Source organism: Macaca nemestrina, chromosome 7 (assembly GCF_043159975.1).
Source record: "Macaca nemestrina isolate mMacNem1 chromosome 7, mMacNem.hap1, whole genome shotgun sequence".
NCBI lineage: Eukaryota > Metazoa > Chordata > Mammalia > Primates > Cercopithecidae > Macaca > Macaca nemestrina.
In genome coordinates, this window is record NC_092131.1 from 129,582,077 (window position 1) to 129,597,063 (window position 14,987).

Sequence of the window (14,987 nt, forward strand, 5' to 3'; positions counted from 1 at the left end):
GGCAAAGCCACATTCCCTCTTGCCTTCAGCAGGTTGGAGTGGGCCACCTCACAGGGCAGTCTTCAAGTGTCCTTGACTAGATAAGGCCATGGGTCTTTGTGGTGGAAGCAGTCAGCAGGCCTTGGGTTCCCTGTCTTGAAGTGCTGATTGGAGAATGGAGGCCCTAGAGAGACACCTAACATGCATGGGATTTGGAGAGGAGACCTTGGGAATGAGCCCATTTGGATTTGCCCTCTCCCCTTTCTTCTGTCAATGAAGCATCCATATTGGTGTTGAAGCCCAGCAGGCAGAATTGTTGGCCCGCTCTGGGGGACTAAGGTAGCTGGACTACCTTGCCATCTGTGTGCATCCATGATGATGTCATGGATGTCTGTCCTGGTATGAGGACATCTAAGTTAGGGAATCCCAGGGAAACTTCTTGTCTACCGGCATACTTGTGGCCCCTGTCTGTATAACCTCTCTCCCCCCAACTTTGTCCGTCAGGTTTGATGAAATCCTGGAGGCCAGTGATGGGATCATGGTGGCTCGTGGTGATCTAGGCATTGAGATTCCTGCGGAGAAGGTCTTCCTTGCTCAGAAGATGATGATTGGGCGGTGCAACCGAGCTGGGAAGCCTGTCATCTGTGCTACTCAGGCATGTGACCACCCCTCCCCACATTCTCCTGGGCACACTCACATGTGTGTATGGGAAAGCTCTGGAGGCTGTCTGATCTTTTCCCATGGAATTGTCCCATGTAACACACAGATAATCCCCTTCCCCCATGCACCTACACAAAGCCATGCTCTGTGCACCTACTCACTATCCAGAGGATCAGCGTGCTGTCATTTGTCTCTGAAAACAGCCCAAGCCACATCTCACTAATGCTCTGTTCCTCCCAGATGCTGGAGAGCATGATCAAGAAGCCCCGCCCCACCCGGGCTGAAGGCAGTGATGTGGCCAATGCAGTTCTGGATGGAGCCGACTGCATCATGCTGTCTGGAGAAACAGCCAAAGGGGACTATCCTCTGGAGGCTGTGCGCATGCAGCACCTGGTGAGTTCTGGGTCCTGCCCCGTCCCCTGGGCTGTGGACTGGGCCTGGGTTGGATGCAAGCTGTGGTGCAGAGCTTTTTAGGTTTCCATATCCTCTTAGGCACAGCCGTTCATTATCCTCCAAGTTACAGCAGCAAGAGGGTGGGGGTGGAGGTGGAGGTGGCTTTTTTTTTTTTTTTTTAATTCTGTTTTTCATTCCTGCCGACACCCCCACCCCTCCATTTCCTTCTGCTCTGGAGGCATCCTCCTTCACTGGACACCATACAGTTCATTTCACTTCTGACTTCAAGGTGGTGAATCCTTCCCATGGCTTAAGTCCTGGGATACTTCCGCAGTGAAGGGAGGTCTTGTACCTCTTCCTCAGAGTCAGAAGTTTTGAGTACCTTTGCCCTATTCTGAAAAGGGCTTGGGGCTCCTGCTCCCAACTGCCCTCTTCCTTTGGCTTCCAATTCAGTCCCCCGACCCCCACATCCCGCAGACAGGCGCTCCCCCAGGGAGCCCCTGTGGACCTGCACTGGAGTCTGTTGCCTGCACTGAGCTGCCTGTGCTGGCCTTGCATGGTGCCTATAGGAGGATTTGCTTTGCTGTGCCATTGGGGTACAGCTGCTGCTCTTACAACAGACCAAAAAGTCAGGTTGAGTGACTGGTGGCAGGGCCACAGATAGAGACAGCAGGGAGGGGGACTGACCCTGGTGGCCCTGGACTGAGCGTCTGGAGGAGTCGTGGAGGCTCTTTCCCTTCTTTCTCCTCTGAGAGCTCATTCTTCAGGCTCTTCCAGCTTGTCATGTTGAGTGCCTGGCCACTGCTCAGGGTTGGAGACTCAGTCCCTTTGCCCTGTCTGTTCCAGCTCTGGAGCTAACTTGGGGATCCCTGATCAGGGTTACATAGGTTTGGTAAAATGAGTGCTGGAAATTAACTTTCTCCCAGTAGTCTTAGGTCAGGCTCAGTGAACTTCAACTTTATCCAGATATGGTTTTTCTTCAGCCATTCTATTCCCTTTCTAGCCAGTGAAAGACCCGCTGCCCTTTGACCTCAGCCCCTCCAAGCCCCCAAGTTTAAAACGCCACCCCCTGCCACCAAAAAAAAAAAAAAAAAACTAAAACACCCACCTCGTCTGGGCATCTTCCTTTCCTTTTTCACTATGTGTCCTGTTACTGGGCTTAAACAGCTTTCAGAGAAGAGATGTCATTTCTATTAAATGCTCTTTCAGTAGTGAACTGGGTTCAGACTTGACTAAGGATATTTTCTGGGCTGTCATCAGCATCCTTAGTGGGTTTCCCCATATTGGAATTGGTAGAGGCCGGGGACGGTGGCTCACACCTGTAATCTCAGTACTTTGGGAGGCCAAGGTAGGCGGATCGCTTGAGCTCAGAAGACCAGCCTAGGCAACATGGCGAAACCCTATCTCTACTAAAAATTCAAAAGTTAGCTAGCTGGGCGTGGTGATACACTTCTGTAGTCCCAGCTACTTGGAGAGGGGGTGGTGCTGGGGCAGCAGGATCACTGAACCCAGGAGGTTGAGGTTGCAGTGAGCCAAGATGGTACCAGCCTAGGTGACAAAGTGACACCCTCTCTCAAAAAAGAAACCAAACAATCACAAAAAAAGGAAACACAAAAAAATCAGTAGAGAGTGATTTCTCTCCCAGGCCCACTTAACGTAGCCTGGGCCTGGCTGACACCTCACCGTTTGTGCGATGTGATTGCTGTTCTGATGCTGAGATCCTCTTGGCGCAGTCTCACAATTGCCCCATGGTAGGAAGGTGTCCCAGAGACAGTGCACCTTCAACCAGTCACCACTAAAGTGACTGCCTTTCTGGGTCTCTCCACACGTCCCCTCTCTCTAATTCCCTTACTTAATTGTGTAACTTCATGGCCTCAAAGGTGGGACAGAGGCTGATCTTGACTTAGATTTACTGAACCATGAAATCACTGCATAGAATGTGGAGACTTGAATGTGTCTTTTGGCAAGTCATTTAACTTCTCAAGACCTTATCTGTAAAATGGATTAGATATGTTTAATTATAGCCTTAGCATTAAATATTCATTGCTCTTATTATTAAGTGTCTGATAAGTCTCTGTGTATATGGATGTAATCTTCCTAACTCCCATTACCTCCATTTATAGCCGAGGGTTATATGGCCAATAAAGCCTGGGTTTGAATCTAGGTCTGCTGACTCCAAAGCCAGTCTTCTCTCCTGCAACATCATGCTCTTAGGTCTAGCAGGAGATGAGAACAGGTCTCCATTTGGAACCTGTCAGTGGGGTCAGAGACTAAGAATCAGGCTCAGCTTCTAAATTTCATGTCCTTTCCTCCATACCCTAGTGTTTCCTATGAACAGACAGATACCTTAGAGCTGCAAGGCTTGGATTGCATGGCAGTGCTCAGAAGATAAGTTACAGGTCTGGGCCAGGCTGTAGCTGCCCCTCCAGGTGGCTAGACCTTTCCTTTCTGTGTCACCAGTTAACACTGGCCGACAGTTCCTTCCCTTCACTGTTGATTGCTTTCTCTGTGTCTAACTGATGCAGTTAATGACGCATAACTAAGAGCAGTAGCAGGTATGGCTCTGTTTCGTGTTCCTGTTCCCTGTCCTCTGGGTTGCATGCATTCCATTCTGATAAAAAGAATACGTTTAACCTAGTACATCCTGCCACACATCTGCTTCTACTGTGAAATTCATGAGGGGCTATTACCGATTCCTCCCTCACCCATCATTTACTTAGATGCTGGTGATTGCATTATAATCCTCTAAAGCTTACATTGTCTTTCTGATTCTTGGTCTTATCTGAGCAAGTGATCTGTAAATAACTCAGTGGCTTTCTCATGACTGTTTTAATCATTAGATTTTAATCAAGTGTCTTATTAAACATATCTGCATGCTTCCACAGACATCTGTCTCTTCACATGGCTGTTCAGTGTGTCTCTCACAAGTTAGCCCAAGTTTTCTGTTCTCCTGCTTCAAACTCAGTTGAGCTGCCTTGCTTTGGCTTGGATCCCAGCTTTCCAGCGCTGCTCAATCTGTTTCCATGGCAGGCCATTGGAAAGGCTCAGTGCATCCCTGTGCCTGAAGCCAAGTGAGCGCTCACTGCGTGCATGCATGGAGGCTGGGCAGGAGTCTGCCTAACCAGACAGCCATGTGAGGAGGGAGGGCCTGTTCCTTTCTGTAAGCTATGTCGTGAGGCAGCGTGATCAAGTCCTCTGCCAGGGAGTGGTGTGGGCCCAGCCTGGGCATGTTTTCATGCCAGAGTGCTAGAGCCTCCTGCCAGATTGTCTCCCTCCATCCCCAATCAAATCCTTCCAGAACGGAAGAGCCAATTTCCCCTGTGTTGGAGGGGAAGTGGCAGCACCTCCTGAAGCAGTTGGACTTTCATCACCCTACCTCCGCATCTGCCTGAAGGACAGATTTAGCCAATTAACCTAAGGTTACCTTCCTCTCTGATTAATTCCCCATTCTGTCTTCCCATGTGTTGTGTCTTGTTTTTTTCCTCCTCCTTCCCTCTTCCTTGTCCCCTCTTCCCCTAAACCTTACAGATAGCTCGTGAGGCTGAGGCAGCCATGTTCCACCGCAAGCTGTTTGAAGAACTTGTGCGAGCCTCAAGTCACTCCACAGACCTCATGGAAGCCATGGCCATGGGCAGCGTGGAGGCTTCTTATAAGTGTTTAGCAGCAGCTTTGATAGTTCTGACGGAGTCTGGCAGGTAGGGCCCTAAGGGCAGGTAACACTGCTAGGATAACCAGCCTCTTGCTTCAGCTGTTCCAGGAGAAGACAGCCAGGCCCAACCTGGCACCTGGGCACAGAGCCTCTTCTTGTCTGTAGGAATACCGCCAGGGAGGTCATGGCAGGGCAGGACCAAAGGGTCCTGTGGCTCAGTAGGCACAGCAGATGTCACAGGCACTTGGTGAAGGACTGGTTTCTGTGGAGTCTTGAAATTGGCTCAGCTCAGCATCTCCAGTGACTGGGCTACTCTTGGCCTTTGTCCCTAGGAACATGTTCCTCACCAGCTGTCCGGGTGACTCTTCCCCTCCCTCTCCTTCTGTGACAAAGCTCTGACAAAGCTCTGTCCCCCTCTCGTCCCTCTGGACGGATGTTGCTCCCCTAGATTGCCCGTGAGGCAGAGGCCGCCATCTACCACTTGCAATTATTTGAGGAACTCCGCCGCCTGGCGCCCATTACCAGCGACCCCACAGAAGCCACCGCCGTGGGTGCCGTGGAGGCCTCCTTCAAGTGCTGCAGTGGGGCCATAATCGTCCTCACCAAGTCTGGCAGGTAGGAGGTGGCAGCGGCTCCCTGGGATGCCCCGCTCAGTGGCACCTCTCCTTGGGGGTCCTGGGAGCAGTGCATTGAACAATGCTCAGGTGGCACTGAGCCAAGGTAAGACCCCTCTGCCTGCCACCTTGGGCCTGCAGAGAAGGATTGAGCAGAGCCCCTTCCCTGGGCCCAGAGGACTCTAGGCAGCACACATAAGGAATGTCAGAACATTTGGATCAAAAGCAAGTTTATGCTGGAGATTTATTACATAATAGTGCACAGGCTGACTACAAATGGTTATTTGATATTGAAAATTTAGTAGCCAGGCGCTGTGACTCACTCCTGTAGGCCAGGCGCGGTGACTTGTGCCTGTAATCCCAGCATTTTGGGAGGCCGAGGTGGGCGGATCACGAGGTCAGGAGATTGAGACCATCCTGGCTAACACGGTGAAACCCCGTCTCTACTAACAATACAAAAAATTAGCTGGGCGTGGCGGCGGGCGCCTGTAGTCCCAGCTACTCTGGAGGCTGAGGCAGGGGAATGGCGTGAACCCAGGAGGTGGAGCTTGCAGTGAGCCGAGATCGCACCACTGAACTCCAGCCTGGGCGACAGAGTGAGATTCCGTCTCAAAAAAAAAAAAAAATTTAGTCCTCTAAAATAGTAAAAGATAACCACTTTTGCTTATTCCAGTTACTATGTGCTCTTTAAAAATTTCAGTTGGGAAAATGAATTTATTTAAATGCTGTTTACTGTGCCTCCATTTGGCGCACTAGTCCCTGCTGTTTTCGAGCCCTAAAGACAAATTGGTTTCCAGCTCAGGAGAGGTTGCTGTGCTATCTTGGCTGACATTCTGTGGGGCCAGGCAGCCAGGCTGAGGACTGTGTGGCCTATGCTGAGCCTCCAACTTGGGATCCCTTCCTTAGCCCAGGACATTGAGTTAATGTCCTTCACTCTCCTAGTTAGGGATTATGCTCCTTGTCCCTGCCCACAGGGCAGCGAGGGTTTCCTGGAGAAGAGCAAACAGGCAGTGCCCACGCACTGAGGAGCAGCAGGTGGGCATGGGCAGCCCAGAGAACCAGGACACAAGCTCTGTGCAGATGCCCTCAGCAGAGGGCTGCAGCCTCCCACTCTTGGCTGAACAGCTTCAACCAGTAGGGTTGACCTTTCTTAAAAGGTCCAGTTCTTGCTGTTTGGCTATTTTAAGCTCTAGTCTTCTGGGGTTTCACTCAGCTGGTCCTAGCTTCAGCAGTTGCTTCCCTCTGATGGCCTTGCATATAGGCCAAGCGTGAAGTGCAGGGACTTCTCTGCTATGATATGGCTTAAGTTTCCCTGACACCTGTTGAGTGTCCTCATAACTTCCCTTCTGGTGCCCCTCCCCAGCTCCTGAGACACAGCTGCACCTACAAGTGTGCAGTGTCAGTGTTCAAGAAAGCGCCTGGCACAGGGGCTTCAGAAGGGTCCCCTGCCTTCCAAAGGAGCTTTGGCAGGCAGAGCTGCTCCTGCACCAACACTCCGATTTCCTGTTCTTGCCTGCTGAGTAGCACTTAGATTTCTAAGCCTCACCTAGATACTCAGATTTGACTCTGGGCCTTTATAGCCCAGTTGCTGGACTGTTTCAGGAGCCAGGGGCCATGTGGGACAGGGAAGAGGGCACAAAAGTAGAGAAGCCTGATGTTGATTCCCATGGGGCTGGTCAGCTCTGCTACTGCTCTACATGCTACTTGGCTTGTAGGTGTCACCGGCAGCGAGAGGAATGGGTGCTGGTGACACTGGGCCAGGGCTGCCTGTCTGTGTCAGAGTGTAGGAGGGGTTCTGCCAACCATGGGCTGTGTGAGATAAGTGGGTGAGGCTGACCTTGGGTCAAGATAATCCTGGGTCAGGATAATCCTGGGCCCTTGGCCTGTGGAGTGGGGGTAGAGGGCAGATGGTAGCCTAGCCTGCTATGGAGGATATAGGATGAGGGGCTGCCCTAGCCTTGGGAGGGGTCCTAGGGAGCAGATGTTGAAGAGGCCAGAGCCATCAGTGAGCTGGGTGAGAGGATGAGCTGTTTGAATACCCTGAGGTACTTCCTGGGGCCTTGTGTAATGGTCTCTTCTGTATGTCCCCCATCCCATCTCAGGTCTGCTCATCAGGTGGCCAGATACCGCCCACGTGCCCCCATCATTGCTGTGACCCGGAATCCCCAGACAGCTCGTCAGGCCCACCTGTACCGTGGCATCTTCCCTGTGCTGTGCAAGGACCCAGTCCAGGAGGCCTGGGCTGAGGACGTGGACCTCCGGGTGAACTTTGCCATGAATGTTGGTACGTGGCTGGAGCAGGGGCTAGAGCCTAGAGGGGTTTGGGGATGCTTGAGCATTGGCTTCTGTGGGACCCTGAAAGTTTGGGGAATAGAAAGGGAAACATAGAGGGGCAAAAGGCCCAGCTGACTGTTCTCTCCCTCATTGGGAATGTTCTTTCTGAATCTGTCATTCCCGGAAGTCCTAAGCTGAGCCCAGGAGAGAAAAGGGTCCTTTGAGTTGTAGGGTTGAGCAGTTCCTTTCCTCTTCTCTTCTAGTCTGGGACTCAAAGCAAAATTGTCCATTCTTTGGCATCTGCTCATTACTGAGGGTTTTGTTTTTGTTTTTGTTTTTTAAATAAAATTGGCTACAGCTCCTGTGCTGTGGGGTGGCATACACAGATTATGTACTGATGTGGCCATTGTCCCTGTATAAGGTAGGGTATCACCGGATGACAGGAAGCAGCTAGCTCTTGACCCTGGGCAAGGCTTTGCACCCTCTGGAGGATGAAGTGAAAGATGTCCAAAGGTCCCTGCCAACCCTGCCATCTGAGTGATAAGGACATTTCAGGGCCTCCCTCCTGTTTGCCTGGGCTGTAAGTTTGGTGCCACCTTGTGGTGTGAGGAAGTGGTGGTCAGCCAGCCTAGTTCAGTGCTCAGGCTATGGGGCAGCTGCCCAGGTGCACACCTGCCTGGCTTGGCTTTTACTTACCAATCTCCCTTCTCTTCCTCCAGGCAAGGCCCGAGGCTTCTTCAAGAAGGGAGATGTGGTCATTGTGCTGACCGGATGGCGCCCTGGCTCCGGCTTCACCAACACCATGCGTGTTGTTCCTGTGCCGTGATGAACCTGAGAGCCCTTCCTCCAGCCCCTGTCCCACCCCCTTCCCCCAACCCATCCATTAGGCCAGCAACGCTTGTAGAACTCACTCTGGGCTGTAATGTGGCACTGGTGGGCTGGGACACCAGGGAAGAAGATTAGTGCCTCGCTGAAACATGGCTGTGTTTGCAGCCTGCTCTAGTGGGACAGCCCAGAGCCTGGCTGCCCATCATGTGGCCCCACCCAATCAAGGGAAGGAGGAGGAATGCTGGACTGGAGGCCCCTGGAGCCAGATGGCAAGAGGGTGACAGCTTCCTTTCCTGTGTATACTCCGTCCAGTTCCTTGAGAAAAAATGGATGCCCAGAGGACTCCCAACCCTGGCCTGGGGTCAGGAAACAGCTAGAGAGTTAGGGGCCTTAGGGCAAGGGGCTGTTGTTCCCTTGAAGCTGACTCTGGCCCTGGCCCTTACTTGCTTCCCCAGCCCCCTGGGCCTCCCCAGTTCGCACCTGTCCCCGCCCTCCACTCAGCTGTCCTGCAGCAAACACTCCACCCTCCACCTTCCATTTTCCCCCACTACTGCAGCGACTACTGCAGCGCCTCCAGGCCTGTTGCTATAGAGCCTACCTGTATGTCAATAAACAACAGCTGAAGCACCTGTTTCTTCTCTTTTCTGCTGGGGAGGGGGAGGTGGTTGAACCCTGGCCTCTGAGCAGGCTGGGAATGGCTGCAGCCTCATGCCCTGCAGTGGAGCTATGGTGGTGTCACCTGCCATCCTGCCCACCTCCTGGTGCAGAGGCGCTGGGAAAGCAGTAGCTGATTATCTTAGGGTTACAGGTTGCCCCCTTCAGTGCTGCGGGGAGACCTTAATGGCTTATGTGAACCAAAGATGGGAAAGAGCAGGGACAAGGCCGCCTCCCTCCCACTCTGGTAGGTAAATTTAAATAGCAAAGTGGCCCTGGCGGTGGTTCTTCCACTTTGGTCTCCCTGCAATAGCATATCCCTTATGGGGGCTGTAGGACAAGTTAGCTCTGGGCGCCTGAGACTGGGTTCTGCTCCCAGGTCCTCAGTTGTGGACCTAGGCTCCCCTTGTGACCCCTCCTGTTTGCTGGTGCTCTCCCACCGTGATGCCGTAGTGCCAAGGGGTTGGGGGAGAGAGTTGGAAATGGGACCAAATCTGGCCTGCGCCTTTTCCCTCTCCTGATCACACTCCCAAGGACCAAGTGACCTGGTGGGGATGGAAGAGGAAAGGGCCTGCAGGCCAGGCAAGTTGGGGAATAGGACCTGTGGGCCCATTATCACTGCTCAATTCAGCCCAGCTCATTGTCACACACTGAGCTGTGCCTCTGCTTCCCTGCCTTTGATTTGTGTCCACCTTCATCCCCTTCTCAGCCTCCTCCAAAAGTGCATTTCCTTAGAGACTGCAATGTTAACTCCAGCAAGAGTGCGTGGGAGCATCCTGGCTCCCGGGCTCGTGGTGGTGACTTGGCTGTCAGACCGTGGTGTTCAATATCCCCTTTGGTGTTCCCCACTCATGGTAAAATTGAAACTTACCCTGGAGCTCGATGTTGGGAAGGGTTAGGTTGGAGAGGGGCCGGAATCGGTTCCTGCAGAGGGACCCAAACTCCAAGACTAGGAGGACAGAAGCGTCCAGAGGGGACACAATACCCTCGACGTGAGGGACAGGAGGTACCGCGCCAGGCCCTGGCCTCCGGGACCTTCCAGTCCCAGACCTTCCAGTCTCGGGGACCGAGCGCTAGGATCTGCTCAGAGCTTGGGGCCCCACCTGAGGAAGGTGGGGAAGGAGGGAAGCTGGGGAAGCTGGGGAAGGAGAGGGAGGAACGACCAATGGGCTGCGCCCGGCCCGCGCGACCCGCCAATGGGCGGGCGGGGCGGGCTCTCGACGGGGCGGGCGGGGTCCGGCGGGCGCTGGGTCAGGGCGCGCGGTCAGGGCCGCTGGGTGCAGGCGTCGCGATGACCGCTCTGAGCCGGAGCGAGGCCGCCGAGGCGGGCAGGTAAGGGGTTGCGGCCCGGGGGCCGGTCTCGGGGTTCCGGGGGCCGGTCTCGGGGTTCTGGAGGCCGCCGCGAGGGGCTGCTGCCGCGCGGGGCAGGACGGCTCCTGGGGCTGCGGCAACTCGGCGCGTTCTGCCCACGGGGCAGGCACTTCCCGGCCGCCGGAAGGCGGGCTCCGGGCCAGAGCTGCGCCGCGCGCCCAGGCACCTCCAGGGGCCCGCGAGGTGTTCGCGCCAGGACCGGGTGTCCTGCTGCGACCTGGGGGATAAGGGACGGTCCCGGCGGCATCCGGGCAGGGAAAGGCACCCTCCTCGCGATGCCCCGCATGGCCCATCTCTGCCTCACCACTCTTCATCCTTTCATTTATTCATTCATCATTCGTTCCCCGCGATATCGACTTCCAGTCCTGATTGTCCCCGACCCAAAGGTTGACTTTCCCTGCGGCCCCTGGAGGGCCAGACTCTTTCCTCTCGCCGCCGAATCCGCACTTGTAGCGGCCCGCGGCTGCGGGGAGGCAGCTCGGAGCTGTCTCAGCACGATGCAGCCTCCCCCGGGCGCCAGGCCCATCCCGGTCGGGCGGGCTGGGGCCGGTCTCCTGGCCTCGAGACCTGGTCCAAAGTCGCCTTGGGAGGAAGGGATAAAGAGGCAGGGCAGACAGGAGATGGCGCTGCACACATAACATCCAGAATTGTGGTTTCTGCTCCTTGAGGTCTTGGGGTTCTAGGGGTGACACTATTTGGGGGAACCTGTCAGTTCCTGCCCCGGTCTAGGTTCCAAGCCGCACAGCCTGAGGTCAGGTAGAGCCTGGCATCCTCAGCCAGCTAGCACTGGAGCAGGTAGGGTGAATGTGTGAGCCTTGTGTCCAAATCAGCCCGAGACACACAGGGGTGTGGACCCCAGCGGGGGTCCCTCTGCCGTATCCTCAGAGGGACTGGTGGGGCTCCACCGCGCTGTCATTTGTGTCTCTGCTCTGCTTGCCGCCCCACTCACTAGGCTTGATTGTTTCAAGGTGCCCCTCCTTGCAAGGGGCCAGGCTCCTAGGGAACGAGAGAGGGTGCCCTGGCAACCTGATGTCTTCACCCCATGTCCACCTGTAGCCGGCTCTAAAGTCTGGCTCCTTTCAGAGCAAAGACTTATGGCCTTGCTAGGAGAGGTAGAATAAAGGGTGTCCATCCCATTCTTCAGTGAGGAGTCAGTGTGCCCCTCCTTCTTTTTTCTTTTTCTTTTCTTTTTTTTTTTTTTTTTTGAGACAGAGTCTCACTCTGTCACCCAGGCTGGAGTGCTGTGGTGTAATCTTGGCTCACTGCAACCTCTGCCTCCCAGGTTCAAGTGATCCTCCTGCCTCAGCCTCCCGAGTAGCTGGGATTACAGGCATCCACCACCATGCCCAGCTAATTTTTGTATTTTTAGTAGAGATGGGGTTTCACCATGTTGGCCAGGCTGGTCTTGAACTCCTGACCTCATGTGATCCACCCACCTCAGCCTCCCAAAGTGCTAGGATTATAGGGAATACGGTGTGAGCCACCGTGCCTGGCCCCCTCCATAGTCTTCTGATCAGGCTGGCTGGAGACCATGCTGCAGACACTTAGGTTTAAGTTTTAGTTTGGCAGGCATTGAGTGGGCACCTCTGGGGCAAATGGGCAGGTCCAGAGGGGAAAGCTGACAGAGGCCCCACCGAGCTTCCAGGAGAGTTTAGGCTGGGGCCAAATAGAAGTTCTCCTTCCCAACTTCCCCTTGGGAGAATTTTCTGAATAGCCTGGAGAGGGTAGCTCAAACTCCATCTGTGCCTTGATGTTGCTGGCTGCTTTCAAATTTCTTTCTTTTGTTTTGAGATGGAGTTTTGCTCTTGTTACCCAGGCTGGAGTGCAATGGCGTGATTTCGGCTCACTACAAACTCCGCCTCCCAGGTTCAAGTGATTCTTCTGCGTCAGCCTCCCGAGTAGCTGGGATTACAGGCATGCACCACCACCCCTGGCTAATTTTGTATTTTTTTTTTTTTTTTTTTTTTTGAGACGGAGTCTTGCTCTGTCGCCCAGGCTGGAGTGCAGTGGCTGGATCTCAGCTCACTGCAAGCTCCGCCTCCCGGGTTCACGCCATTCTCCTGCCTCAGCCTCCCAAGTAGCTGGGACTACAGGCGCCCGTCACCTCGCCCGGCTTGTTTTTGTATTTTTTAGTAGAGATGGGGTTTCACCATGTTAGCCAGGATGATCTCGATCTCCTGACCTTGTGATCCACCCATCTTGGCCTCCCAAAGTGCTGGGATTACAGGCTTGAGCCACCACGCCCGGCCTAATTTTGTATTTTTTAGTAGAGACAGGGTTTTTCCATGTTGCTCAGGCTGGTCTCCAACCCTCGACCTCAGGTGATCTGCCTGCCTTGGCCTCTCAAAGTGCTGGGATTACAGGTGTGAGCCACCGCACCTGGCCTCAAATTTCTAAATTTAGCAAGTCCCCAAAGCTTCGGCACAGACCAGAGAGACTTGCATTGCTAATTCATCCACCTAGGGTGCTCCTGTGATCCCCTGAGGTTGAGGTCAGCAGTACCCAAGGTAGGTTGCTGCCAACCGGCCTCTTGGAAGCTCTCCCATGAGCTGCTGAGCTGTTAGTGCCTCCTGGGGGGCTCCACCCTGCCCCTAACCTGCTTAGGGTCGCTCTGGTCCTTGCCTGCCACGGACCATGTTTATCAGCTGGAGGGAAGAGCCTTACTCAGAATCAGAAGTGAGTTCTAAGCCTCAGGCTGTTCCTGTTTTGCTGCGACTTGGGACAAATCACTTCCGCTTTCTGGGCCTGCTTTATACCATAAGGTAAGGAGATTGGACTGTACGTTCCCTAAAGGCCTTCTGCATGCAGTCATCCAGTGATTATGCTAACTAGAGACTTCTAGCAACTTCCGGGGAAGTTTGTCTACACTCAGGCTACAGTATTTTCAGCAAACGTGATTGGACAAGTGGGCCTGTGCCTCATATTTTGGTGGAGTGAAAAAATTTGAGCCAGTGAAGCCAAATCCTTATAGCAAGCAGCATGCAGCATACCTGGCTCTTTGCTGATTGCAAATAGGCATTTAAAATATGAATTTGAGCCAGGCACATTGGCTCACACCTCTAATCCCAACGCTTTGGGAGGCCGAGGAGGGTGGATCATCTGAGGTTAGGAGTTCAAGACCAGCCTGAACATGGTGAAACCTCATCTCTACTAAAAATACAAAAATTAGCCAGGTGTGGTGGTGCATGCCTGTAATCCCAGCTACCTGGGAGGTTGACGCTGGAGAATCTCTGGAACCTGGGAGGCAGAGGCTGTAGTGAGCTGAGATCACACCACTGCATTCCAGCCTGGGCGACAGAGTAAGACTCTGTCTCCAAAAAAAAAAAAAAAAAAAAAAAAAAAAAAAATATATATATATATATATATATATGATAAAGAAAAATAAAATATGAATTTGGAATCAGAAGTCCCCATTACTTCCAACTAAAGTGGCATCATAGGTATTTCCTAAGTTTTAAGTTCTGGATAAAAACTCCACCAGTGTCTATGATCTCCACCATGAACTCTGTTAAGGAACCTTCACTTTTGTGTATTCCCGCTCTTTTCTCTCCATTTCTCTGTCTTCTGCATAAGCATGCCCTCTTGCTAAGTAATTCAAGCATAAGGACTTGGAATACTAAAATCACAAGCTTAGGAGAAAGAATAAAATAAAACTGTTATTTTCCCAAAACAAAAATTTCCCTCCAACTTCCTTCCCAGTTTCGGAAGATGTTTCATTTCCTTTCATAATTTCTCCTTTGCTGTGGCTACCCATGGAAAGCCCTTGAAGTCAAGAACGGTGTAGCGTTCCACTCTGATATCTGGTGTGAGCCTGAACACCAGAAAATAATTTTTCTCCCTTCCAGGAAAGTGAAAATCATTTCCCGCAATTCTGCAGCCATCTCTGATGCAAGTATGAGTTTCAAATGAGGTTGGCCTTGGCCACTGTGCTGCTATTCATCTGGACTTCAGGATATCAGTCTGTCACCACCTGTCATCACCAACCTTTGAAGCTTTAATTCCCCAGCTATTTGCTGATGTAGGAAAGGAAGGAGAAGGGGGAGGGCAGAAACCCCTGGGAATGGAGCTTCCTGTGTAATTAAGAAGTAACAAGCTCCCCAAGGTGCACCTGCCTGCTCCGGGACAGATTCCGAAAGGCAGGCATTGTCCTCAGGGATATAAGCCACTGTAGGAGAAAGTGATTCCTCACCCCTCCTTCCCATGACTATACATTTTTATTAGTTTAGAAATGCACAAGCCGGGCGTGGTGGCTCACGCTTGTAATCTCAGTACTTTGGGGGGCTGAGGCGAGTGGATCACCTGAGGTCAGGAGTTTGAGACCAGCCTGGCCAACATAGTGAAACCCCTCTCTACTAAAAATACAAAAAATTAGCTGGGCGTGGTGGCGGGTACCTGTAATTCCAGCTACTAGGGAGGCTGAGGCAGGAGAATCACTTGAACCCGGAGGCAGAGGTTGCAGTGAGCCAAGATCATGCCATTGCACTCCAGCCTGGGCAACAAGAGTGAAAAAAAAAAAAAAGAAAAAGAAATGCTCCTTCATCGTTTAGGACTGGAGGCGTGTTTTA

General features: G+C 52.9%; 2 protein-coding genes across 7 annotated transcripts in view; both read left to right on the plus strand.

Moving 5' to 3' along the window:
- The window catches only part of LOC105487484 (pyruvate kinase M1/2), a 32,656-nt gene extending 23,630 nt beyond the window's left edge, over positions 1–9,026 (plus strand). For 2 of the 4 annotated variants that reach the window (XM_011750959.2, XM_011750947.2), the window contains 5 exons: positions 484–634; positions 880–1,032; positions 4,561–4,727; positions 7,398–7,579; positions 8,289–9,026. In XM_011750959.2, coding sequence (XP_011749261.1) covers positions 484–634; positions 880–1,032; positions 4,561–4,727; positions 7,398–7,579; positions 8,289–8,395 — 760 coding nt within the window. In that variant the 3' untranslated portion in view covers positions 8,396–9,026. Of the gene's footprint in view, positions 1–483; positions 635–879; positions 1,033–4,560; positions 4,728–5,129; positions 5,297–7,397; positions 7,580–8,288 lie in introns of all 4 variants that reach the window. The other 2 variants (XM_011750964.2, XM_011750955.2) reach the window with 1 other exon arrangement.
- Positions 9,027–10,306: 1,280 nt separating this feature from the next.
- The window catches only part of GRAMD2A (GRAM domain containing 2A), a 41,747-nt gene continuing 37,066 nt past the window's right edge, over positions 10,307–14,987 (plus strand). For all 3 annotated transcript variants that reach the window (XM_011751029.2, XM_011751019.2, XM_011751036.2), the window contains exon 1: positions 10,307–10,383. In XM_011751029.2, coding sequence (XP_011749331.2) covers positions 10,343–10,383 — 41 coding nt within the window. In that variant the 5' untranslated portion in view covers positions 10,307–10,342. The remainder of the gene's footprint in view (positions 10,384–14,987) is intronic.